The 24,156-nt window shown below is 40.8% G+C and overlaps 2 protein-coding genes across 3 annotated transcripts in view; both read right to left on the reverse strand.

Moving 5' to 3' along the window:
- Nucleotides 1–1,536: 1,536 nt before the first annotated feature.
- On the reverse strand, nt 1,537–8,177 carry cacng3a (calcium channel, voltage-dependent, gamma subunit 3a). The gene is made up of 4 exons (XM_069666131.1): nt 7,967–8,177; nt 2,913–2,996; nt 2,684–2,824; nt 1,537–2,299 (listed from the first exon to the last, which is right to left on the reverse strand). Exons 1-4 carry the CDS (start codon nt 8,175–8,177, stop codon nt 1,737–1,739), a joined length of 999 nt encoding a protein of 332 aa, XP_069522232.1. The 3' UTR covers nt 1,537–1,736.
- Nucleotides 8,178–11,405: 3,228 nt separating this feature from the next.
- The window catches only part of prkcba (protein kinase C, beta a), a 43,622-nt gene continuing 30,871 nt past the window's right edge, over nt 11,406–24,156 (reverse strand). Inside the window, exons 10-17 of one of the 2 annotated variants that reach the window (XM_069666108.1) lie at nt 23,903–24,076; nt 23,090–23,181; nt 22,228–22,290; nt 21,954–22,092; nt 21,788–21,868; nt 21,585–21,692; nt 20,489–20,629; nt 11,406–13,612 (exon numbers count right to left, since the gene is read on the reverse strand). In XM_069666108.1, the coding sequence (XP_069522209.1) occupies nt 13,460–13,612; nt 20,489–20,629; nt 21,585–21,692; nt 21,788–21,868; nt 21,954–22,092; nt 22,228–22,290; nt 23,090–23,181; nt 23,903–24,076 (951 nt within the window). In that variant the 3' untranslated portion in view covers nt 11,406–13,459. Of the gene's footprint in view, nt 13,613–18,837; nt 20,062–20,488; nt 20,630–21,584; nt 21,693–21,787; nt 21,869–21,953; nt 22,093–22,227; nt 22,291–23,089; nt 23,182–23,902; nt 24,077–24,156 lie in introns of those variants that run through there. The other variant, XM_069666109.1, reaches the window with a different exon arrangement.

A 24,156-nucleotide genomic window follows, 5' to 3' on the forward strand; every position in this document is an offset into this window, starting at 1 on the left:
TCTCAGCATGCCTGCTGTTCATACTGTCCAATCATCATCTATAACACAGCTTACTCATGCAGGTCCACACATGTACAGCCCCTGATATTTTCCACTACAGGGGGGATACATCCTTTCTAATAAATGCGTGCCTTTGTTTATATAATGTACCCTGCTTGCTTGCACATTTGCTTCTGTTCTCTCTTACACAAGGACACATTTTAATAGTCTCTCTATCTTTTTCTTTCCAGACAGACACCCGAGGCGGCGCTGCTCAGCACAAAAGCAACAACACTCCACCTTGAACCACACTTATGTCTCTGCAAAGAACATTTTGTGTCACTTCATAAGCTTTATTTAATGTAAACAGAGACTCACTCACATAATCAGAAGGGCAGGACCTTTTGTTACACTTAAGCTCGTATGCTTACACAGTACACACTTGGACACACAAGCAGACATAGAGAGAGAGAAAGAGAGAGGACAAGAGCAGGACATAGTTTATAGTCATTCCTGGTTGTAAATGTATGTGTGATAGTTTCTTATTTTCTTGGACAGCTTATCCTTTCTGTCTCTCTCTGCACTTATACGCCTCATAAACACATTCCTATTACTAGACACACTCATTCACACATGCACACAATACTGTAGATATAGCAAACGTAATAGCAGAGCAGAATGACATTAAAAAAGCACAAAACAAAAGAGCTTGAGATTGTGTTCTTGTTTACTTCATCACCTTTAGAGCTCTTGAACAGTAAATCAGAGACACATCTCTTCAGTCTAGAGCTGGAACAATAACAACATAACATTATCTCATTGCAGCTTCTCAGACGTGGGCTTTTGCTTAATTTTTTTGTTAATTTCTGCACTAAATTCTTAAAGGAATTTTTGATGGAACATGTTTTGGTTTTTGGACTCTCAGTCAAACAAAAAAGTCATTTGAAGACGACATATTGGACATTTTGGACTTAACACATTTAAAGTGGTAATCTCGATCTCTGTTTTGTTCTCTTTGGCAGCACCTGTGGCGATAAACGGTAATTGCGGGAGCACACTTCCCAGATATCCAGACAGTGTTGCATGTGTGACGTCCACGGTTGGCTCCGGTTGTAACTCTTGATTTTCCTCGCTGACGGTCGCTTTCCTTTTTAGACTGTTTGCTTCATCTGAGCGTCGAGTTTGTTTCTTTTTCTTTGGATTTTCACTTATTTTTGAAGCTGTATCTGTAGTCGTAGTAGATTACTGTTTACTCACAACACTTGCAGAGAGCGGAAAAGCAGCCGCTTAGCTCCGCCTACCCTCTCTGGCAGACCAACCACTGCTGGCTGATGGAAAACGCGTCTCCAACTGGGCGCCGCTTGTGAGTTTTTCGTCGCCACAGACAGCCAGTCTGTAATACTGCAAATGCAAAGGCTTTCATCAGTGGGCCATAGGCTCAATCACCATCGTGTTACCTCATTCGGCGATAGATAGTGACGTAACAGAAATTTATTTAAACGAAAATCTTGGAGATTATTACTTTATGTGAGTAGATGCATCCCTTTTTTCGGCCTAAACTCTGGGTAGAAAACTATAAACTCTGTATACAAAAAACTGAGTGTGAAGTTTTTATTATTGTTGTATTTTGCTATTATTGCTTTCTTTTAAAGCAGGACCTGCGTACCTAACTTTCAATTGACAATACCCAAAGTCCTTAAATCGACTGAATGACTTAAAATAAGTTGATGCATCTCTTTTCATCCCTCTGGTTCCTCTCAGACCGGCGTTGTCCTTCTGTTGGCCGCACAGTTCCCAGGCAGCATCTCTGTGTTGTTGTGAGCAGCTGCATCACCTAAATCATCAACAGCAATGTCAATCTTATCGTCCTTGAGAGGCGAGGCCAAAGTGTAGAGCATGAACTCCGAGCCCACTGTCACTGGTGGTGGCAGACCTGCCATTGTTACCTTAGACTCATGTGAGAGGGACGGCTCTCTGTCTCGCACTATAGACGCTGGAAAGGAGTTGGTCTCCCCCATGCTGTGGTTGCTCCTGGAGCTGAATCTGCGGCCGCGGCTCTGGTAGTATCTGTTGCGGTAGTAAGACGAGCTGCGGGAGATCGGCGGCTTCATGAGGGAAGGTCGACCTTTCGTGCGCAGCTGCCGGTGTTTTTCTATGAACACGTGCACGGCCAGGACGCCCACCATCTCAGCCAGCACGAAGGACAGAGCTCCGAAGTAGAAAGACCAGCCGTACGAGTAGCTCTTCTTGTTGTCGCTCTGGCTGGGGTCACCTGAGTTGGCTGATATGTAAACAATGATGCCAATAATGTTGCTGAGACCTGGAAGAGTTGAGAGGGGTACAGAGGGTCAGATGGGTAATGAGAGTGTAGTTTGTGGGCATGCACAGTAGATATATTTGTTCTATTATTAGTAGTATTGCTCCTTTAAGTCTGTGTCAAACATATGTGCTGTCTATCCATTCCTCTCTTTCTACCTCTCCCTCTATCCAACTGTCTCCTCAAGCCGGTCGTGGCAGATGGCTGTGTATCATTGAGTCTGGTTCTGCTCGAGGTTTCTGCCTGTGTTTTTTCTTGCTACTGTTGCAAAGTGCCTGCTCACGGTGGATTAATGTAGGGTCTCTCCAAAAGAGTACTGTCTAGACCTGCTCCTTATTTAACGTGTCCAGAGGTAACTTTTTATTCTGATTTGTGTGCGTTCCTGACCTGCAGACACAAAGAGTATCCCCGCGCAGAGGATGACATTGTAGCGTGACTTGTAGAACTCGCTGGCAGCCACACACACTCCTCCGAGGAATAATAATCCCACGCTGAGGATGGGGAAGAGGCTAGAGGCTCGTACTGCTCCTGAGGACAGGAGAGGAGAAGACACTCATGTAACCTTTGAATACCTGAGACTTCCTTTATAGAGTTCACCTGCACATTTGTTACTCACGTAGTAAATACTCTGCAGCATCCTGCTCGTAGTCTGCATCCTCAGCAAAGTGGTCAATGTCTTTGCAAACTCCTCGAAATGTTCCTGCAGAGAAACATAGAAAGAGTAATACATCCCAATATATTTGATGAGAGCTTTGGCTCTGTGTGATTACGTAACGTGACACTCACACTGATAGAGAAATTGTGTTTGACCCGGTAAACTCGGCGTGTAATGCTTAATGTGATGCTCTCAATCTGACGGGCTGTATCGTATTGATTATTTTTGTTGACTTTGTACGATTCAGCTTTAAGCTTCATTGAGAATATTGTGGGAAAGAAGTAAGATCTGTGTCCTTTTACCTTGTGTGAGCAGTTAGGACATTCACAGGGTGATTTAAGTCAGCAAGGTTTTTGTCTTCAAATAAAGCAACTCTTTAACTACAGACTAATTCTCCCTCTCAGATTGTTCAGTTTGGAGGACTTTTATTCACCTAAGACGGATGCAAAAATGAGAGAAAAATCAATATGAGAACATTTTTGTCTAAGAGAAATACACATTTTCCTCTCTCATCCTTTAAATCAGTGCTTCCCAACCTTTTTTCCTTGGAGCTCCCTCCTGCTTGTATCTAAGAAAGGCTGAGCCCCCCCTAGCCCGCACACACATACACCAAAACAATAAAGTGATTGATTTCAAATCTTTATTGGCCAAATGAACACCAGTCAGCCTGTAGATCGCAGAGGTGTGGCCAACAAAGTAGCTACTATATTTGAATGAGGACCAAAAACTTTTTTTTTTAATAGATGAACAAACTTTTGATTATCAAGTAGGTGCTTTTTTAATGATTTTATTTAATATGTGCAAATGTAATCTGGACAATCTCAGTGCAGACAAAGCCTCGCGCAGCCCCAGAGATCTACTGGGATGTCACTGAGAGTCCTGAATCTCAGGCCTTGTTCACATTTGGTATTACGCATCTGTCCTGGGTGATCCCATCAGAAGTGGTCAGCTCTAAGCCCAGCTGTTCACACCTAGCATGAACGAGCCGCTCAAATGCGTCTTCAGTGACCACTTGTGATCGGATCTCACTTTTCCCGCTCTGTGTTCAAATACAGACTGACGATACAGACTGACGACAGCCGACTGGAGTCTCTGTTAACGGTGACAAAACAGAAATATCAGCATGATGGTTTTACACAGATACATCTTATGAAGCGTCTGTCTCCCCTCCTGCGCAGCGTCTCAGCAGCATCCCATCAGAGTCTTATCTTGACATTTCTTTAATCAAATTTTAACTCAAGGGAGTCACTTAAGGGATTAACCAGAATATCTACATTTACAAACCAGAAAACACGTGTGAAAATTCAAAAAGACTAATAAACCGAACAAAAGAGCCCAACCAGCCCAGTTTCAAAAAGCAGGTTCAAGCATTGGTGGTAATTATGCATAATATATGTATACATACTGTAATTAACACACTGTATTTATTTGACACTTTTCATATAGCACCTTATTTATACTGCACTATTTCATACTTATACTGTACCATCTCATACTGCTAAATGTTGCTGCTATTACCCACATATGTCACTTTATCCCTACCAGGTCACTTTAGATACTCACTTTTGTATACCAGTTGTTTACACCTCTTATTTAATTTCATTTTATTTATATCTATTCCCGTCTGTATTACTTGCTTCTTTTATTTTCTTATCTTATATATTCATTGGCCTTTATCATTCTATATTTAGGTATACAGTTAAAACATGGGCTTGACCAAACTCCATGTTTTACTCGTTATCTATCCATCACTCAGGGCCAGGTAGTAAAATCTATGACGGCTCATCAGCAGGTTCAGCGGTGGATTTATTACAGCTGTAAACTTCAATTTGACTTAAATACAGATGTACCTTTCATTGGTTTCCAAGGCCAGATATTCTACTCGAGTTATATTAAGATGTGCAACGACTTTCTAACAAGTAGCTACTTCTCTGGAGATTTGATTCACAGAAAAATCACACATGGAAATGTAAAAATGCCAGGCTTGAAACACACTGAAACTAAAGTAGCTGCTCTTTCTAGTGTTTGTCATGCCATTGAGTACCTGTGTTTCCTAAATACTCTGCTCAGCACAGTAATTATTTTACCTTTTTGTGTTTTATTCCTGTGTTGCCTGTTAGTACCAGAAAGCCTTTTTTCCTCTGCTTCTAATGGAGCTCACACAGAAATGCACACAGAGGTTTTACACATGTTTGTATGTGGCGAGGTGATTATACAGGCAGATGTTCAGGTGCTTAAAAGCAACACAAATACAGAACAGTCCCTCCAATCGTCCGGCTTACAAACAAACAGACTCACTATACTAACCTGTGAGAGCGGTTTTACCTCACGCTTTGATCCTGCAAAAGCAGCTGCAACACGTGTTTCCTGTTGCCAGTAACCTTTGGCCCAGCTGTGCCTTTCAACATTTGCACACACAGGGCTTTATTGATAAGCGTGTCCCTATGCGCTGCACTGATTGACCAGTTATTGATGGTGTGACTCCGTCTCTATGGTTACCAAAACAATACTCACTCAGCGGCTACAACTTGGGCCGCGGTGAGTGGGTCAGAGGGAAAAACGCACGGCCGAGGGTGCTCTTATTCTAATTATTGTCAGCACAGAAAGAGAGACGAGGTAGCAGTCGTTCAGCACCTTCTCTCCTCGCTCTGATGAAGAATGGGTGTTTATTATGCAGCAGATTTGTCTGCCAGCTTTGGTCATTAGTCTTTATTCAGAGGCTAATGTGGAGGATAATTTGCTTTTAGCTAACATGAAAACAAACAAGCAGTACGGCACCTCGAGTCTGGAAGATAATAACTGTATGCCATTATAAATGTCAGCCATGTCCCTAAAAAATCATCCATTAAGTTACAAAATAAAAGATTAAAATACACGGTTTGAAAAAAAAGTAAATAACCAACCAGACACATAATCCTGACGAATTCAACACTTCTCTCCTGATCCTATAATCTCTTATTGAGCCTTCAGCTTCCCGTCTTTCCATCTGTCTTTCTGCTTCTGGCTTTTTGTGAGAGACACACACTGACACAGACACACACACACACACGTAAACACAGAGGATAGTTGGAGCATCGATGTCCTCCGTTACCTTTCCATTAAACCCTTTTGGAGCTTAGAGATAGCGGGGGCAGCAGCAGAGGGAGGGGGTCGACAGGAGCAGAGAGGAGAGAAATAAGAGAGCTGAACTTTTTCATTTCATTCGGAAAAATAAGCAAACAGGGTAAGAGAACGAGGAGAGGCTATTAGAGGAGCGATAAATAATTAATACAGGACATATCCAAAATTGCTCTCACTTCCTCCTTCCCTATCGGAGCAGCCAATCTAAATCAAACCACACACACGTCCCTTTGAGCTGAAATATGGGATAAACTGCAGAAGAGTCTTAAAACTGGGTGTTTTACAGAGCATGTTTGAAGTGTTTAGAAATGGTTACAAAGTGCTATGTAGCATATACTGTATGTTTTTTATTATCAACTCCCTATGACCCAGAAACCAGGAGCACGTTATAACAGCTCACCTCCACCTGCTTCTTATATGTTGAATGTGTCGTCTTCGCTTGCTGTCTTGTTTTGTTTAATCTTGTGCTGTGAGTTGTCCTCTTATACCAGAGGTCGGGCTTTATCATGTTGTCCACAGGTGAGATTTTTAATGTTTGGTATGACTGCTGTAAAGTTTTACAAACAATATTCTATGAACACATTCATTCAATAAATCAATCTATTTTTAAAGTGACTGCTTATGGCTGAGAAGGCTGGTTAACGAAGGCTAAAAGTCTCCTTCAGTTTCAGAGAAGCCGAATCTACAATTAAGGTTTTGTTGTTGCTGGGTATTTTATGGTAATATATATGAAGTGCATTTTGAGTTTTAAAAGATACTTCAGGATTTCATTTTACTTGCTAACTTATTACATTTACACTAAGTGCAAGTTTCGTCGTCTGTCTTATTTGTTGGTCTACACCTCTGTATTGGTGCAATAAATTGGTGGAATGTAACATTTACTCAAGTACATTTATGAGGCACTTGTTCCTGGTTATTCTATTCAATTCATTAAGCTAATAGATGTTATTTTACACTTCTACTTCGACTACAAGTAAAATATTCTAGTTTCCTTTCACTCCATTATTTGACAACCATCACACCAGTTACTCTACAGAAACACATGCTGATCTTATAAAATATGATGCAATGTTTTTGATTAAACTACTCAAACGTATTTAAGATTTAAAATTTAAAATATATCATGCACATAAAATAATAATAATCAGATGAAACACTTTCAAGGGGCCCTTTTCAGCTTTAAGTTCTTTTACTTTGTATCTTGTGTTATTTACATTATTTTATTGTTGCATTTTTGTTGATTAGCTAGTTATCTGTGTTCTTTGGTGTTATTTTGAAAGCTGTGGCCTTGACCGAATTTAAATAGTTTAAAAGAAAAAAGGGGTAGGACCAGATACATTTTTCTCACTTCATCCTACACAGACTTAAGTTATAAACTGAGACTCTATAGAAAGTATGCCGCTATTTGCTCTGTTGCCTGTTTGACATGTTCTAAAGAAAAACTTTAAGGACATTTCGCCAAGAAAACTTTGGCACTTGTGCTTAAGTAACATTTTCAGTGCAGGACTTTTACTTGTCCTGCAGTATTTTTATTTTAGAATGTGGCAATGCAAGCAGACTTTTTAACGTTTTAATAGGGGAAAATAACACATATACGCTGTTATATAATAACTTTAGTGTATGTTACTTCTATTTTCTTTAAATAGTATTTTGCACCCAACACGGGCCTACAGACATGCTGTAGGTTACATTCTTCCTGTGGAAGTATTAGCTCACTGCTCTCGTTGGGACATTATAGAGTAGCTATAACTGACCAACCAATATGACAATAATATTGATATGTATAAAAGTTTTGCATGATTTTTAGACGCCTGCAACTGTTCTGAGTAAAAAAAAGTAGGTTATGTTGGTGAACCGCGCTAACGCAGTAGCATCAGCACGAGTTTGTTTCCTACCCTCGGTGCAGCAGGTCCTCCACAGGCCGGAGTGGGTCAGGACCTCCTCGTTCTTGCGTACGGTGTCGTTGTCGTTCTGGCTCTTGGAGCGGCACACCCCGCGGGAGTACAGCCAGTAGTCCGTGCCCACGGCGATGGTCATGAGGCTGAAGGCGCAGAAAGCCCCCGCCGTGGTCAGCAGCATCATCACACCCCGGTTACACACCCTCATGTCGGCCTCCTCCTCCTCCTCCTCGCTGAGGAGTCCTCCGGCGGACGGACACCAGCAGGGTTTAGAGACTTTTTAAAACTTTCCCCCGGTGTTTTATCTTTGTGTGGATCCAATCAGCCGAAGGAAAGTCAGCTTTTGTGCACATCTTCTCTAACCTGCGCTGTTCTCGTGGATAAATGTAGATATTTCGGGACGGCTCATTTGACCCTGAACTACACACTGAGTTGGGATGTTTCCACGTCAAGGGCGCAGAGGAGGATCACGGGATGTTGCTGTGAGGTCAGTAGCGCAATAGAAAAACCAAAGAGGAAAAAGTAAAGTTGGTTGAGGTATTAAAGTGGAAAAAGATAAAAATCCTCGATAAAACAAAAAGTTGTCAGGAAATAAAACAACAGCAGCTCCTCCGGACACGGTCTACATTATTGTATCTGGACTCTGTGGCACTAACTGCAGGATAATCCCGCCTCCCAGTGTGTGCGAGTGTGTGTGTGTGTGTGTGTGTTCCTGTCAATAAGCACATAATAGTCAGTGTGTAGCCTGAATCAGTCCACAGTGCTGCCCACTAGTTCAGCACCATGGACAGCAGCACAGCTGTTTAACCACAGCTCGTTTGCTTTCAGAATTAAAGTCACGATTTTAACTAGTACAGATGAATGTTATGATTACTTATCATGCTTTCTATAAGTAGGCTATAGATGCTACATAAATAATTTGTAACAGAGACCTGGCCTTACGTTTTTAAGAGTATTTTAATGTTATATAAAGAAATACAAATAAAAAATAAACGCCTATTTCTAATGTCAAAATGAGCATTTAAAACCCATATTTTTATAATCTGTAAAGAGTCTCTTACAACATTATCTTTAACTGATGATAAGTTTGAGCGTGTTTTAGGAGTAAATGAAACACAAAAGGCTATATGGTGTTTTTACAAAAAGACGCAGTAGGGTTTGGGAGATTTTTGTAGCCCAGTCCTCCTCTAATGCTTGGTACAACCTTAAAAAAGGAGGAAATGTTGTTTAAATAATGCATCTAAAGGCAGAATCCTGTGCTGTTTTAATTTAGTTCATCGCAGAGCTTCTCCACTCATTTTTGCAGTTTGACAGTAAGAGGAAAAAGCTTAGAAGTCTTTCAGTGACACCACAGTACCAGAAAAAAAGCCCTCAGTAAATTATCATGCACCACTTAAAAACAAGTGATGGATAAAGAATTACAATATTGACTAAAAGACAACAAATATACTATTTTCAAAGTAAAAGCAGTCATTTTTCTTTTAAGTCAAAGTAAAAGTAATGTTGTGTAGAGTACAATGCTCATTAGTTTGGGGCTTTGCCAGTAAATGTTGGAGCGCATAACATTGTGGGGGTTGATGACATACAATTTAGAACATTTTAAATGTCTGAATATGGTGCCGCCAGAAAATATTAATTCCCGAGGCTTTTTTTAGTCTTGTATTAAAAGCGCTTTACTCATCACCTGTCCTTTATATTAATCTCCTAATCAGGATTCCAGCAGCAATGGAAGAAGAGCTGCAGCTTAATATGAATAAATAAAAGACAAATGAGAATATGAATATTTAAAGCTTTGAATTTAAAGTGAGTTTGAAAAAGCTAAAGCAATATATATCCACAAAAAATTGCGTAAAGAAATTATTTGAAAATACAGTGCATCCGTTTTTTCTGTGCTTGTTTATTTTCAGTTATAGTAAAAGCTTTTTAAAGATTCTACCGAGTGCTCATTTATGAATATTTCCAATACATTTAATTTGACTAGACTCGGATATTTTTTAACAGTTTCTCAGAAAAGAAAACATCTCAAACACTGAGGACCAAAGAGCAGTAAACCTCACAAGTTTGAGCTGACAGAGACTATTCTGCTTAATTGCCACAGTTAATTATCAAGCAAGTTTATCAAGTGTGCAACTTCAGAGGTCACACTTATTATGAAAAGTAATTACCACCACAAAGTGTGAATAATCCTGTAAAAACATCCTCCTCCCTTCAAATTCTGAATTATATATTTAAGGTTTCAAATACACGTTTTTAACATCTACATTCATTGTCATGAAACTTCCTGCATGCTAATTCTGTATTTATTTTTATTTTATTTAGTCACCTTGATGAATTGTATCTTTATGACATTTTTGATGCATCAATCTCTGTGATGATCTGGCAGGATTATGCTTGTTTTTATTCTAATGTATGGCCCAGTTCAAATGTAATCTGATCGGATCACAGCTATCGGATTGGATCAAATCTTGAGATTGGGTTGTTCAAAAGAGAAAAGGGATGCTAAAATCAAACTTTTGTGGAGGATTGGGATACCTTTGATCCAAACTAATCAGGATTATCATAATCCCAGCAGAGAGGTGGATTCAGGCTGGATTTCAGGAAAAAAATCTAATATTTCACCATGTAGTTTATACTGTTTATACTGTAGAAATATTTTCATTGACAATGCAGTTAAAGTAGACATTAAGGTTCTGGAAATATTACACAATTTTGTCCCCATAAAACAATCCAACAAATAGCTGATATGAAAGCATTAAAGCTCCTGTGAGGAACTTTTGGTTTGTGTTGATTTGCCCCCTTTGAGCTTTGTGGAACATTTTGTGTGGATTTTGGCGCCCCCTGTCAATAAAGCATATAGCATATGTAGTCCCATTTAGAGCGCTGGTTATTCAGGTTTGGTACTTTTGAAAGTCAGTATCTGGATCAGGCTGGTCAAACTCAGTATTACTTTGAGAAAGCAGGACATCTGGATAGCAAAAAATGTGACTGCCAAATCCTGATCACAGTGATACAGATCAAGGGCCCTGGAGATCTGTGGGCCCGTCCTAGGAACGATTCTAAATGTCATCTTATAGTATCTTTGGTCTCTTAAATTAACTATAAAACACCTGTTTTAATACAAATTATTTATTTGTAGTTTTCAATTTAATAATCTGTTACAGAGAGCATGCATGTAAGGTTGTAGTCACTGCACTCAGGCTGCTGTAAAAGCCTGGCATTAAAGAGTAACCACACACTGAATCGTTTCTTGTAGCCGTCAAGCTGTTAGTATATTGCTTATGTAGATACACAAGATATATCTTCAACTCAAGTCAAACATCTCCTCTACCATCTCTAAAGACACAACTTTCAAACATGCTGGCAAGACCTCTGTGACATCATGGCAAACAAATGCTGCAGTGGTGAAACACAGTAAAAAAACAACAACCAGAGTTACTGAAATGGTAATATGATAATTCACTTTAATGTAGATATCATACTGTAAGTGTCTCTCACGCGCAGGTAAAGACGGCGCATGCAACACATGTATACTGTCCTCTTACACAATATCTTAAGGTTGCTTTATAAAAGTTGCCCTCTTCTCCTCTTCTTCTTCTTCTCCTGCCTTTTGCATAGTAAACACTTTATTCTCTCCTCTCCTCCCCTCACCCGCTTGTCTTACTTATCTCATTTTCCCAGTCCACTCTCCTTTAAATGAAGTGAGTGTTAGCTAGGGATACGGAAAGGAGCGGGGAAGGAGAAAGAGAGAACAGAGATTAAATGAAGATGTAAGGAAAGGAGAAGAGGAAGGGGAGGAGAAGGGGAGACAGTGACAGCTGAGAGTGCTGGGATAAAGTGCGGGGAGATGTGTGAGGAGTAGTAGAGAAGTGTACAATAACATGAAAACCACTTCTAGCTCTAGATCCCATTCCTATTTACACATACACTGAAACATACAGAATTATTACATCTACATTATATGTTCACCCAGATTTTCTTGCCAAGGACAGGAAAACAGTCTCTGCTCCGTGCTTTGTACAGCAAACGCTTTAGCCACGTATTTTTGACACGATTAAAGACGGCGTACACGGCATCTGCAGTGGAAACTAAAACTTGATTTGAGCATGGACATTTCAAAACTCACTTGCATCAATAAATACAACACACTGAGGTTTTTTTTCCCCCCTCTGTGATGTAGAAAGCAAATCTTAAGGAGCTACTGTACCAACAATTATGGCATGCATAGAGGAGCTGCACCACAAAGACTGTATAGGCCTACACAGCACTAACCCACTGCTTACACAGTGCCATAGAAAAGAGAAAGAGCTAGAGAGAGAAAGACAGAGACATCTTTAAATATCGCTGCCAAACAGGCGTTTTGGGGTTTCTCTTCTTTTTTTTTTCTTTTTTTTTTTGCATCAATTTGGAAGACGAGACGTGCTTAAGACTAAGTTTAGGACTAACTTAGACATGAGGTTATTATTCAAAACTTTAATCATTCAAAACTTTCACTTCCTCTTAACTGCAGCCACTTGTGTTCTGACTTAGCAAACTTTCAGGGACACATTTTAGACCAATTAATTAAGGACCAGTTGGAGACATAACGAGTCTCTAATCTGGAGAAAGCTGATATTTTGGTCAGTGGTTACGGTGAGGGTAAGGATGAGTCTACAGGGAAGGAATGTCAGTTAATGGGTCCCCAAAAGTGACCTAAGTAAACGCGTGTGTTTGTGTTTGTGTGTGTGTGTGTGTCTGTGTACTTGTACATAAATCATTGTGAGGACCATTGTGAGTTTCAGACCGTCGCAGTGAGGACCTTTTGGAAAGTGAGGACATTTTGGCCGGTCCTTACTGTTTGACATTTCAGACTTGGTTTTGAGGTTCAGGTTGAGGTCAGGGTAAGGGGCTGGGGAATGCATTGTCAATAAGGGTCCTCACTGAACCTCAGCCTAACTCAGTATATAAGTACAACTGTGTGTATGTGTGTGTGTATGTGTGAGCACATACATGATTTATTGATCATGGAATGTTCATGACGCAACTTTTACTGGTCAAAGACGAGATAAATCAAGTAAACAAACACACTATTGTTGATCGATAAGAGCACATACACACAGATGCATATTTACTGACTGACTGGCTCATGATCGGTGGCTTATGTATCGACCTGCTCACCACAAGGTCCCGTGAATACTTTACAGGCTTAGAATTGACTAGAAACTGGTCTCTGGTTACTGTTCAATCTACTGTGAACAACCAGAGGCTAACGCCAGCGGCAGTTTGATCTTATTCTGTTGTTTTTGTGTTTGTAGAAGTGAATATGTGGCAAATTTGTTGGCTTATGTTTATTCTTCATTGAGATGCTGGTTTGGACTGAGTTGGAATAAGCCGCTGTTGCTTTAGCTTCAGGGCATTGAGTGTAGTTTGTGTTATGATATGTTGTATGCATCTTTGATGAATGGAACTGGGAATAAAAGTCTTGTCTGGCTGCGTGTAACCAACAGGAACTCCTCAGACTTGTATGATGAATTCAGGGTTGGTGTAGGAGAAGCCCTGAAACTCGTTCTGGTCCAGGTTCATAATGAAGAGCTTGTCTGTGGGTGTCAGTTCCACCACCATCTTTGTGAACTCCTTGTCAAAGTTGCCGACGTCACGGCGAGATTTCTGCCGCAGAGAAAAAAGAAGGAAGGAGACAGAACGTGTTAGAAAAATGTTTAAGTGAATTTGGACAGCCTTGAAAAGGCTATTCAGGAAATAGGTTGACAACAAACAAAATGAAGAACTGTCCCCTTAAAGCACAAAGATGAGGGGAAGAGAAGGAAGTTAATTATTTCAGCACACAAAAAGACACTTAATCTGCAGAGGTGGAAAAAATGTTTTACAAGTGTACTAATTTCAGACTTAAGTCAAGATAAACAAGTCCCAAGCGAACTCAGGAGTCCCGAAAGTTGTGTTTATAGTCCTAAACAAGTCATTATTAAATGTGGTTATGTCTATATATCAGTGCAACATTGGCCAAGATATGTACTTATTGTTTCTGTACTTGTTTTGTGCTTTGGTTTCAATGTGTGCCTTTAAAAAAGGGGGCAAACAGGAATTTTTGGGGTTTCTCTTCTTTTTTTTTTGCATCAATTTGGAAGACAAGACGTGCTTAAGACCAAGTTGAAGGACTAACTTAGTCATCAGGTTATTATTTAGGAGTTTCAGCATCCAGAACTTTCACGTCCTCTAAACTGCAGCCACATGTGTGTTCTAAGTTCTTTCAAGGACACATTTTAGACCAATTAATTGAGGACAGCCTGTCCAATTGGAGACAAAACCTGTGTCTCCAATTTGGAGAAAGGGGACCCATTGACTTACGGTACATTAATTTCCTGGAGACTTACCCTTACCCTCACCTTAACCAAAAGTGACTTAAGTAAACGTGTGTGTGTGTGTGTATGGGTGTACATACTTGTACTTACATCTTTTTGAGGACCATTGTAAGTTTTAGACGTTTTGAGTGAGGACCTTTCGGAAAGTGAGGACATTTTGCCTGGTCCTGTTTGACAGTTCAGACTTGGTTTTGAGGTTCAGGTTAAAGGTCAGGATAAGGGGATCTTAGGTTGGATGATTCAGCCCAACACAGGACTTTCACCCAGGAGACTGGACTCTTAGTTTCGAAAGGTAAAATTATGTCCTAATATGTCTGTGAAGGTTCTCAGTCATCCAGGTCATGGTAATTCAAAGTTTAATCCAAAAGGTTTTGGATTAAACTTTGAAGGATGTCTTATCATAAAAAGTTACTGGACTCTAGGGAGAGTTCTTGATTGAGACTTGGAAATGTGTGAACGCATCCTTTTACAGTGTAGTCATGAGTCCTTGGTACTGAAAGTCAACCTGCATGCGTTTTTTGATTTACTGAAGTCTTGGTACAGTCTAGTCCACACCTCTGATCATCTGTAAATGGTGGCACCACAAGGAGTCTAGACTCAGCGAAACACACTACTGACTCCATACAGGACTGGGGGAGCAAGTTGACATGAAAGCAAACACACCCTGCCAATAAAGCCAAGAAACACAGTCACAAGATGAAAAGGACCCACTGAAACATTTCAACAGCAGACAACAACAGATGCGAGAAAGATCCAAGACAAACTTCCAAAGCCAGAGAGAGGAAACGTTCCAGTACAGAACAGACGAGGATCGATAAAACAGACCAGCTGCAGAACAAACCACCAACCAAAGGATTTCACACAGTGAGGTGAAGCAGTGAGCCCCGGGCAAACACACATGTATAACACACACACACACACACACACAAAGCATTTAGTTTCCTACCTCCTTCTTTAGTCTCATCACAGGGCCGCCAGGTGAAACGAGGAGGGCCTGGAAACATTTCAACCTCTACCACTGGTCCATGAATTCAGCACTAAGTCAGCTAATGTTTTTGTACGAGCCAGGTGCGACCCTCCACATTTATGTCTGCACTGTGCGTTTTGTAGATGACAGTTTTTTAAACCCCTAGCTTTAATTATTCAGTACATAACAAGTAATATATCGGGTTGTGTTTTTTTAATGTATTTGACAACAACTTTAAGTTCTGAGGAGCACCTGTAAATGTGTTAAACCACTCGGGTCTGTGTCCACTAACACTACTTTTTTGCGCTCGTAGCGCCCACGGCCTCAATTTCAGAGTGCTTCTCATCTGTGCTTTCTGTTGATAGGTTACGAAAGTTGTCTGGCTGCGCTTCCGCTTCGCTTGTTAGTGACCATTAAGGGCCCGATCAGACAGAACGCGTTTTAGCAGGGGCGGCTTTTTTGTCATTGTTTTCAATGAGAGGGACACTTTTTGCGTTGCAGACGCGCCGCCTTGCGTTCTCCGCTTTTTGTGCCTCGCGATTTTGAGGAAACGCTCTGATCGCCTGGAGATGAAAAAACGTCCGATCAGATGCTCTTTTTTTTAAACATAGGCTTCAACAAAAGAGCCAGTGCGGTGCGCCTCGCGTTTTACAGCCTGTAAAGCGTGCTGTGTCTGATCGGGCCCCAAGTCTGTTCTAAATTGCTCTGAGAATGAATGAAAGGATTAGCTTCTTCCTCATTGTTGTTGACAAAGCTGAAGTGACATTGGAGAATGTTGCGGTGTTCCAAAAGTTGAACTATTTTTGACTGAGAGCGCGGTGACAAAAAACAGCTGACACAGAGGGTGTTTTTATGCTGAGGACACTGAGTGCAGAAAATGCTGAACTGCATTGGTTTTATATAGAAAATAGGCACTGCTAGCGCAAAAAACACTGCTGTTAGTGGACACAGGCCCTTAATAACATTGTTAAACCTTTTTTATAAGTTTTAAGTATGAATTATTTCATATTTTAATGATATTTAAAAACTATAAATACTTCTTCTCTCTCTACATGACTGAAAAAATACCATCCACTGATGAAGGCCATGCGATGCAGCTGAAAGGTCAGGGAGAAATTTAGTGAGTCAACCTTGAATTGAGAATATCTGTCAAACTATAATTTATGGGGTCAAGAATCAAAGTTCAAAATGTGTAACCTCAGTTGTAGTCTCGTACTTTGTTTAATACATTTTTTCATTATAATTGTTACCACTGTACACCTATTCACAGATTCTTTTTGTATTTTCCTAATACAGAGTTTGTTTAACACAAAATGTTTTTATGCTTCATTTTTTGTACAAATTAATCAAACAAGATATAAAGTGGTTACAGTTTTGGAGGTGATGGTGGGCGGATATTTTTCGTCTGCTTTTATTTTGCCCCTCAGATACGAGAGTAGAATTGACCCTCTCATCGAACTCTTAACAAGAACCTAAATAAATGTTTATGTTTAACTGTTTCTTTTTCCATTTTAGTCATGGCAGCAGTAACAAGGCAGACACAGAAGGAGTCTGGTAGGCACCAGTGAGTATATTATCAGTTTCCAGTCATACAGGACAATTACACAATTCACAGAAGCATCTCTCTCATCCAGAACAATTAATCCAAAGATCTCTCTGATATATATATCTGTATATATATTTTATCTCTTTCTGATGTCTCATTATGTCACCATTGATAATTCACCATCACTTCAAGTGCTCTCTTATTTCACCTGGCAGAAATATTGTCTTTATCAGTGAGCATCTCCGTTATCTACCTCCCTTTTTGATACAAGCTCAAAGAACAAGATTTGACACGTTACTATCCTGCATCGTTACACAGTTACAAAAAAATACAATTTGCCTCACAAGGAAACACATTTCTTCTCTGACAATCCATTTTATACATGAAAATGACTTTCCAAAGGGTGTTGTATTGTTGAAGAACAGATAAGCTATAATGCATATATTAATAATTATAAACTGCAAAATGGCACAAGATGGCTGCACTTCGTCACAGTTGTCGAGGACAGTATATCATCCTCGTGATTCTGAACCCTAATATGGCACTTTTGGACATCCTGTTTTTTATAAAGCTCACAGACAACCAGCATCACAAGACTCGGCTGAGCTTTGTCACATGAGAAATCCTGCAAAAATGGTTGTTTACAATCTAAAAGATATGCCCTCTGTCATTAAAAGCACAGTGTAATGTGGTGAATCAAGAGAAAAGTAATGAGCTTTCAGTCAAAAATCACTAACAGGTTGCATTTATAAAGACTGCTGCCCTTTGACTAGTTGAAAATTAAATCAGCATAAGGTTTAAGCTCACCACAGCACGGACTGAAAAGAAAGTGTAGAAGTATTTGGTCCTATTGAAAGTAAAGTCAACATTAGGAAACTCATTAGTACTCAAACAATTATAGCAAAGCAATTTGTCAGTTTTCACTTACACTGTATGAATATTACCAATATGTGATCTTAGTACACTCATCAATACTACTGATAGGTCGTCATAGTCAATATGCAATTACAGGGAGGGTGACACAGAGACAGAGCAGGTTCAGGTTGGCCTGGAGGTTCGGACTCCGACATGAACCTGCTGGTGTGAGCAGCCAAGCAGCATTCAGGAGCAACATTTCTGCACTTTATATAGAAATAAAGCCAGTAGAGCTGATGTGAGAGCAGCAGTGTACCATGACGTGTTCAACCAAAGTAAAAACAGTGTCACCACTGGAAACAAGACTAGTGTCCTACTGGCAACTTGACGCATTAATATCAGGTTATTTCTCCTGTAAGAATTAGAGCTCCTGTCTGCATTTCCATCTGCATGTTGTCAAAAGAATGTGTTTGTTGCATTTTGGGAAACATGCTTATTGGATTATTTCCAAGAATGAGATGACAGGATTGATATGTCTCTTATGTGGGTGCATTTGTTATAGAGCTGAAGCTGTTGAAGCAGCTCGAGGAGCTCTCGAGGAATCACAACGTCCTACAAGGCAATGGTCACATGACGGTAGCGCTAATCTGCTAGCGTGCTTATTGCCAACTACTACTGGCTGTTCAAGCTCTGAGTTGGTCTTTTTCTGGGCAACATTCCTCTACATTTAATAACAGGACTAATCCGGACTAGAAGTCTACAGCCAATGCTAGTGGCTCTGTGTGGCTGTACTTAGGCACAGGGGTGCTCTGAGCTAAATGCTAATGTTAGCATGCTAAAGTCATAGACTGTATGCAAGAAGTGGACGTAGCCTCTGGGTCTCTGGGTGCATTCTTTCCAATGGCTAATAGGGGCCGCCACTGGTTGCAAAAAGAAGGTCCAATTATATGTCTACTATGAGAAAATGTCCCTTCTTCTCACTTGATTTATTACATAGGTATAAATTTTCCTCATGAGTAAATGGTCATTGCTAGGCTTGTACAATAGATGATAAAGGCGGGGCTACCTTGTGATTGACAAGTCACTTTCACAGTGACTTGAAAAATATCTTTTTAAGCATTGGGTTGTACTGAAAAGACACTCAGGATTCTGTAGGTACATTTCGTTTGAAGCCTGTTTTTCGCTACACAAAATTAGCATCCTCATCAATACTCACAGTAACGCTGCCATTAATTATGGATGCTAAGCTTTTAGCTTTTCTCCAATTGCACCCTCTAATCCGGTTATGGTCACCTTTGGCTCTGAAAAAACAAGATGGCGACGCCCAAAATGCAAAACTGGAGGATTCAAACGGCAGTCCACAAACCCATAAATGGCTTCACCGTGGTTACGTCCACTTCTTTTATCAAGTCTACGGCTAATTTCCCTTTAAATGACGATGTTAACTTGCTCCCGTTAAGCTGACTGCTCAACATCTTAGTTTAGCGTGTTAGCATGCTAACATTTGCCTATTACGACCAAGTAAAAAGTAAAGCTGAGGTTGATCGTATTCTTTTTCCTTGATTACATTCGAATCACAGTGATAAGGTACTAATAAGCTACTGCTAAAAACAGAAAAAAAAACACAAGGCAGGTTGATGTAGCTTTACGCATTTTTCCCCTTTGCTATGGAGAAATTTACTTTTCACCGATTAGCTTCTTATGGCACCAGCAGACGAGCTAACAGTGCTAAAAAAGTAGCTTAAAGATGCCTTTAGCGGTCTCCATCGGTCATGTGACCCTTGCCTTGCAGGTTATAGTGGCTTCTCGAGAATCTCCTGGTTTGAGGAGGAGTTTTATTGTGCGTTTAAAAAATAAACAAACTAGGTAAGAGTTAAGTGGTGAGCTGAGGAGGCGGTAGTAGTATTTTTAACTTTAGGGAAAGCAATGCTAGCTGTTTCCCCCTGCTTTCAGTGTGTACGCCAAGCTAGGCTAATCACCTCCAGGCAACAGCTCTGTAGTTTATGCACATATATGAGAGTGACATCAATCTTTTCATCCAACTCTCAAAAACAAAAAATGTTTTTCCCAAAATGTTCAACATTCCTTTAATGTCTCATCCTGCCGGGTGCAGCCTGGATACGACAACATGGAGATTTTTTACTTTGTTTTCATTATTTTAACGCTTGTTTTCGAGGTGTGGGGGATTACTAGTGCAGCCCAGTGGTATGTGGCATGGTCAGTGAGTCGTGTGAGGGTACTCAGGGTTAACAAATGAGAAGCCTTGGAATTCTTCCTGGTCCAGGTTGGCTATAAGCTCTTGATCTGGGGGGGTCAGCTCGGGGGGGTGGCGTGTGAAAAAGCGATCAAAGTTCTCCGCCTCACGCCCACACTGCCGTGAAGAGGAGAGAAAGAGAGATGGAGAGAGAGATGGATGCAGGACGGGGTGAGTTGGATGAGGATGTGAAGAAAAAAAGGACAACAAACAAGAGAAAAAAGAGAAATACAACTAAAACATGGCATCAACCAATCAAATCACTCACAGCCGAAACTGTGGATTTCCATTGGTCCGTATATGAGCAACTGACATCTCAGCTTCATCATTGGTGACTACACTCACAAATCTGAGCTCTGCATTTGTCAGAGTAGTGACCAATGGTAGGCAATGGTAGGGTTCGGGGGATGAGCGATCTAATACTTCCTAAAACTTACCTTGAAGGTGTGTTTACGTTATCTTCCTCCATACTGTGACAAATCCTAATCAGTGCAGCGCAGGTTAAGTTCAAACACTGAACAGAGCGTATGTTTGATGTACTCACAGCTTTAGGTTTGAAAGGCGGCTGGACCTCTTTATTCTCCAGTTTTTCCCAGTCTATATAGCGGAAGAAGGCGTGCTCCTTGATGTCTCTCTCGCCCTCTGGACCACAGCCAAGACGCTTACCTGGGTGCTTGGTCATCAGCTAAAATCACACACGAGAAACACAAAGTGAGAAGGGTTCTGACATGTGTTTGCTCCAGCTGGGAACCCATAATATGCCACACTCCAGTGTTCAGAGCGGGTAGGGAGAGGCTTTGGTCCAGATTAGGACCAAGTTAATCTCTATTTACAGATTCAGCATAAAAATCAGCAGGCTGCGGCATATGCAGGAAAACGGTGGAACGTAATCCATTGTAATGACATCCCGTCTCCCATCAGCTTCATCTGACAACAATTTAGCTTCTTATTAATCTCTATAAACAGACATCTGCATGCTAACAGCTAACAATCCGTTCTGGATCTAAAATTCAACTTGAGAAAAATTTCCTTGAAGCTGTGTCATGAAAGCCGTTCAGTGTTCAGATTTCCCGACTTCCTTGAATGCATCAGAAATGATCAATTTGACCTCCGTTCAACAAACGAGCATTTTAAAGTAGTTTTCTTCTCCTCTTGAGGACAGACCTGACAAAGCTTTTTACTTTTTACTAATCTGCATCATGGTGTTGAAACTTACAAGAAAATCTGTTTCTTTTTTAGGGTAATACCGCTGAAGCAAGCCAGAGTGCAGTCTCTGTGTTACTTAGTATTTACAGTGAAACTGAGACTCAGCACAAACAGATGAACGTGCGTTCCTCAGGGGGATTTAATGAACTAAGACATGATGTAGTTTATTGTGCAGACATATCTAGAGAGGCGAAATTCGCTTCACTTTTAAACTGAACACATGGTCGCTTCTCAAGTTGCTAACTGGACTGTAAACAATGCAACGCACGGAAAAAGAAGTCATGGTTTGAAGCTGTTTATCGCTAACCGCTGGCTAAACCGGACATGCCCGACATGTTCACCGTTGACCCCAGAGGCTATATCGTCGTCAGACTGTAGCCAATGGGTTCCGAGCTTGACCACGTAAACAAATGTGTATTTGCGTTCTTTCTTACCCCCTTGCAGATTGCAACAGCTTCTTTGGACATGGATTTTGGGTAAGAGACATGATGCTCCATGATCGACTGGAACAGCTCATCTTCATCCTCCCCGTCAAAAGGCGGCTGAAAGGGGTATAAATATACATCATCATTTCCTGCTCGTGACACATGGGTCTTGTCTTTTTAATAAGTAGAAACTGTAGTGATTGCACTCAGACCTGTCCAGCAAGCATTTCATACAGCAGCACTCCAAAGGCCCACCAGTCCACAGACTTCCCGTACGGTTGATAAGCTATGATCTACAAGACACAAGGGCAGAGTTTAAGGAACAGGAAGTGTAAAAAAAAAAGCACCAATAAACTCACTGATAGTCTGTAAACACACCTCTGGAGCAATGTAGTCTGGTGTGCCACAGAAAGTCTTTGTCGTGATCCCATCGAACATGTTCTCTTTGCACATGCCAAAGTCAGCAATCTTTATGTGGCCTTCAGAGTCCAGCATCACGTTGTCCAGCTTCAGATCCCTGAACACACACACACACACACACACACACACACACACACACACACACACAAAGAGACACACATACACAAGCATGACTCACACCTGTTGTCTAAATGATGTTAAGCGGCTCGAGCTGATTCCCACACTGACTCACCGATACACGATGCCTTTGGAGTGAAGGAAGAAGAGTCCGATGGCGATCTCTGCAGCGTAGAACCTGAAATACAAACAATAGCTTCTTACTGTATCTGTGTTTGCACTGATGCTGATACACAGCTGTGTGTGTTGTGGGTGGGTAATTATTCTGTTTTCATGACATGTTATTTGTGGTAATTTGAGGTTATATTATTGTGATCTTTTTAAATTTCAGCACCAAAAATACTAAAGAGAAAGTGGGCCTTTCTGTGTTGAGGTTGCATGTTCTCCCTGTGCATGCGTGGGTTCTCTCCGGGTTAATTGGTGACTTTAAAATTGCCCATATGCGTCATTGCTCGATGCGTCAGCCCTGCGATTGACTAGTGATCAGTCCGGGTGTACCCCGCCTCTCGCCCAATGACAGCTGGGATCAGCATCAGCCTGCCAGCGACCCTGAACAGGCTAAGCGGTGTAGCTGATAGATAGATGGATTGTGTTCTATAGGATGTTTGGGAACTTGCAGCAGCTGTGTTTTTTTGCATTAAAATATGAGGTTAGTTAAGTTTGTGATTACTAGTGTTGTTGGCTTCTTACCAAAAAGCTGTTGGAAACACATGGCATATACGCACACAAGCAGCTAAAGCTTTCATCTAATACTGAACATTTCGTGTTATAAAAAACAGCCCAAAATACTCGACGGGGAACAGACATCACCACAGCTGACAACAGAAGCAGAGAAGCTCAAGAAAAAAGGAGGAGCAGAACAAACTCTGAGAGGCAGCCGAGTTCAAATACAGGAGGTATGACGATATTTCTACCTTTGCAACGTCCTATTAAAATCCAACTCTTATGCATGAGTGTGTGTGTGTGGATGTACTCACACAGCATGAGGCTCCTTGAACTTGCCGACCTGTTGGATCTGGTACATGAGGTCTCCTCCGTTTATATACTCCATGACGAAATACAATCGGTCCTAGCAGACAAAGGGGAGGGAGTGAGGAAGGAGAGGAGAAGGAATGATCTCTGGAGGACTTTAAACTGTTTCTAGTTTTAAATCAAAGTCTCTGATGTGCAGAGCAACGTCTGACCATCCAACTGATTTTTTGTTGTTGTGCTGCACATGATTTTCCAACCAGTGACATGAAGAAGGATGTTAAAAATGTTTGGTGAAAGCTTTTAAGGGCATGTTTGTAATAAATCTGACCAATGAAGGATGCATCTTTTAGTCCTTAAGACGGCAGGTTGTTTCAAAGTAAATGTGAAGGGATCTTTTCCCTTGATTTTTATGCAGGAATTAGACGGGTTGGAGTCTTTTAAAAGTACATTTACGTATTTTTACTCTTCTGTGCAATCATCAAAGGAGTCACTAATGTCCACTCATATTTGTGCAGGTGTAGAGCGCATTATTGAACACGCAAATATTCTGATTTTTACCCTTATTCCAAGAAAGACAAAATAACTGCAAAACTGTTTACAAGGTTAATGAAAATTTATATTCCACCCATATTTGAACCAATAGTAGGACTGCTTTCCTCTTCCCTATGCATCTCCTTACAACACACAAAGGTAACTGTAAACAGGCAAAAGCACTGTGTTGCAGGTAATCTAAGTGCACAATACTTCATTTTAGTGTTCTGGATAATAGTAAAAACTTGTATCACTGCATGTATCAGAAATTAATCCTGGAGCCCTACCATGGTTTGGAAACAGGAGTGCAGCTGAGTGAGGAAAGGTGGTTTCCCGGACAGAGCGAGGACTCTCTTCTCCACCATGGTGCACTCCACATCGTCGTCCTGGATCACCACGTCCTTCTTCAGGATTTTGATGGCGTACAACTCATCGGTGCCCTTCCTCTCAGCCAGCATCACCTGAAGGGAGACGAAACAAAAGGAGATAAATTAGCCTCAGAGTCATTTAGGCGTTATTTTCCAGCGAGTGGCTCCCGTGT

This window comes from Semicossyphus pulcher, unplaced genomic scaffold (assembly GCF_022749685.1).
Source record: "Semicossyphus pulcher isolate SPU_LCO1_2020_fin unplaced genomic scaffold, fSemPul1.0.p SCAF_17, whole genome shotgun sequence".
NCBI classification, from domain to species: Eukaryota; Metazoa; Chordata; class Actinopteri; order Labriformes; family Labridae; genus Semicossyphus; species Semicossyphus pulcher.

What these genes read in the sequence shown, in the direction of transcription:
- cacng3a (XM_069666131.1), bottom strand. Translation starts at nt 8,177, where the DNA reads ATGAGGGTGTGTAACCGGGGTGTGATGATGCTGCTGACCACGGCGGGG. An exon ending in TGCTGCAGAGTATTTACTAC is followed by an intron (nt 2,825 to 2,912) that starts GTGAGTAACAAA and finishes TCCTGTCCTCAG; the next exon opens with GAGCAGTACGAGCCTCTAGC. An exon ending in GATACTCTTTGTGTCTGCAG is followed by an intron (nt 2,300 to 2,683) that starts GTCAGGAACGCA and finishes CAACTCTTCCAG; the next exon opens with GTCTCAGCAACATTATTGGC.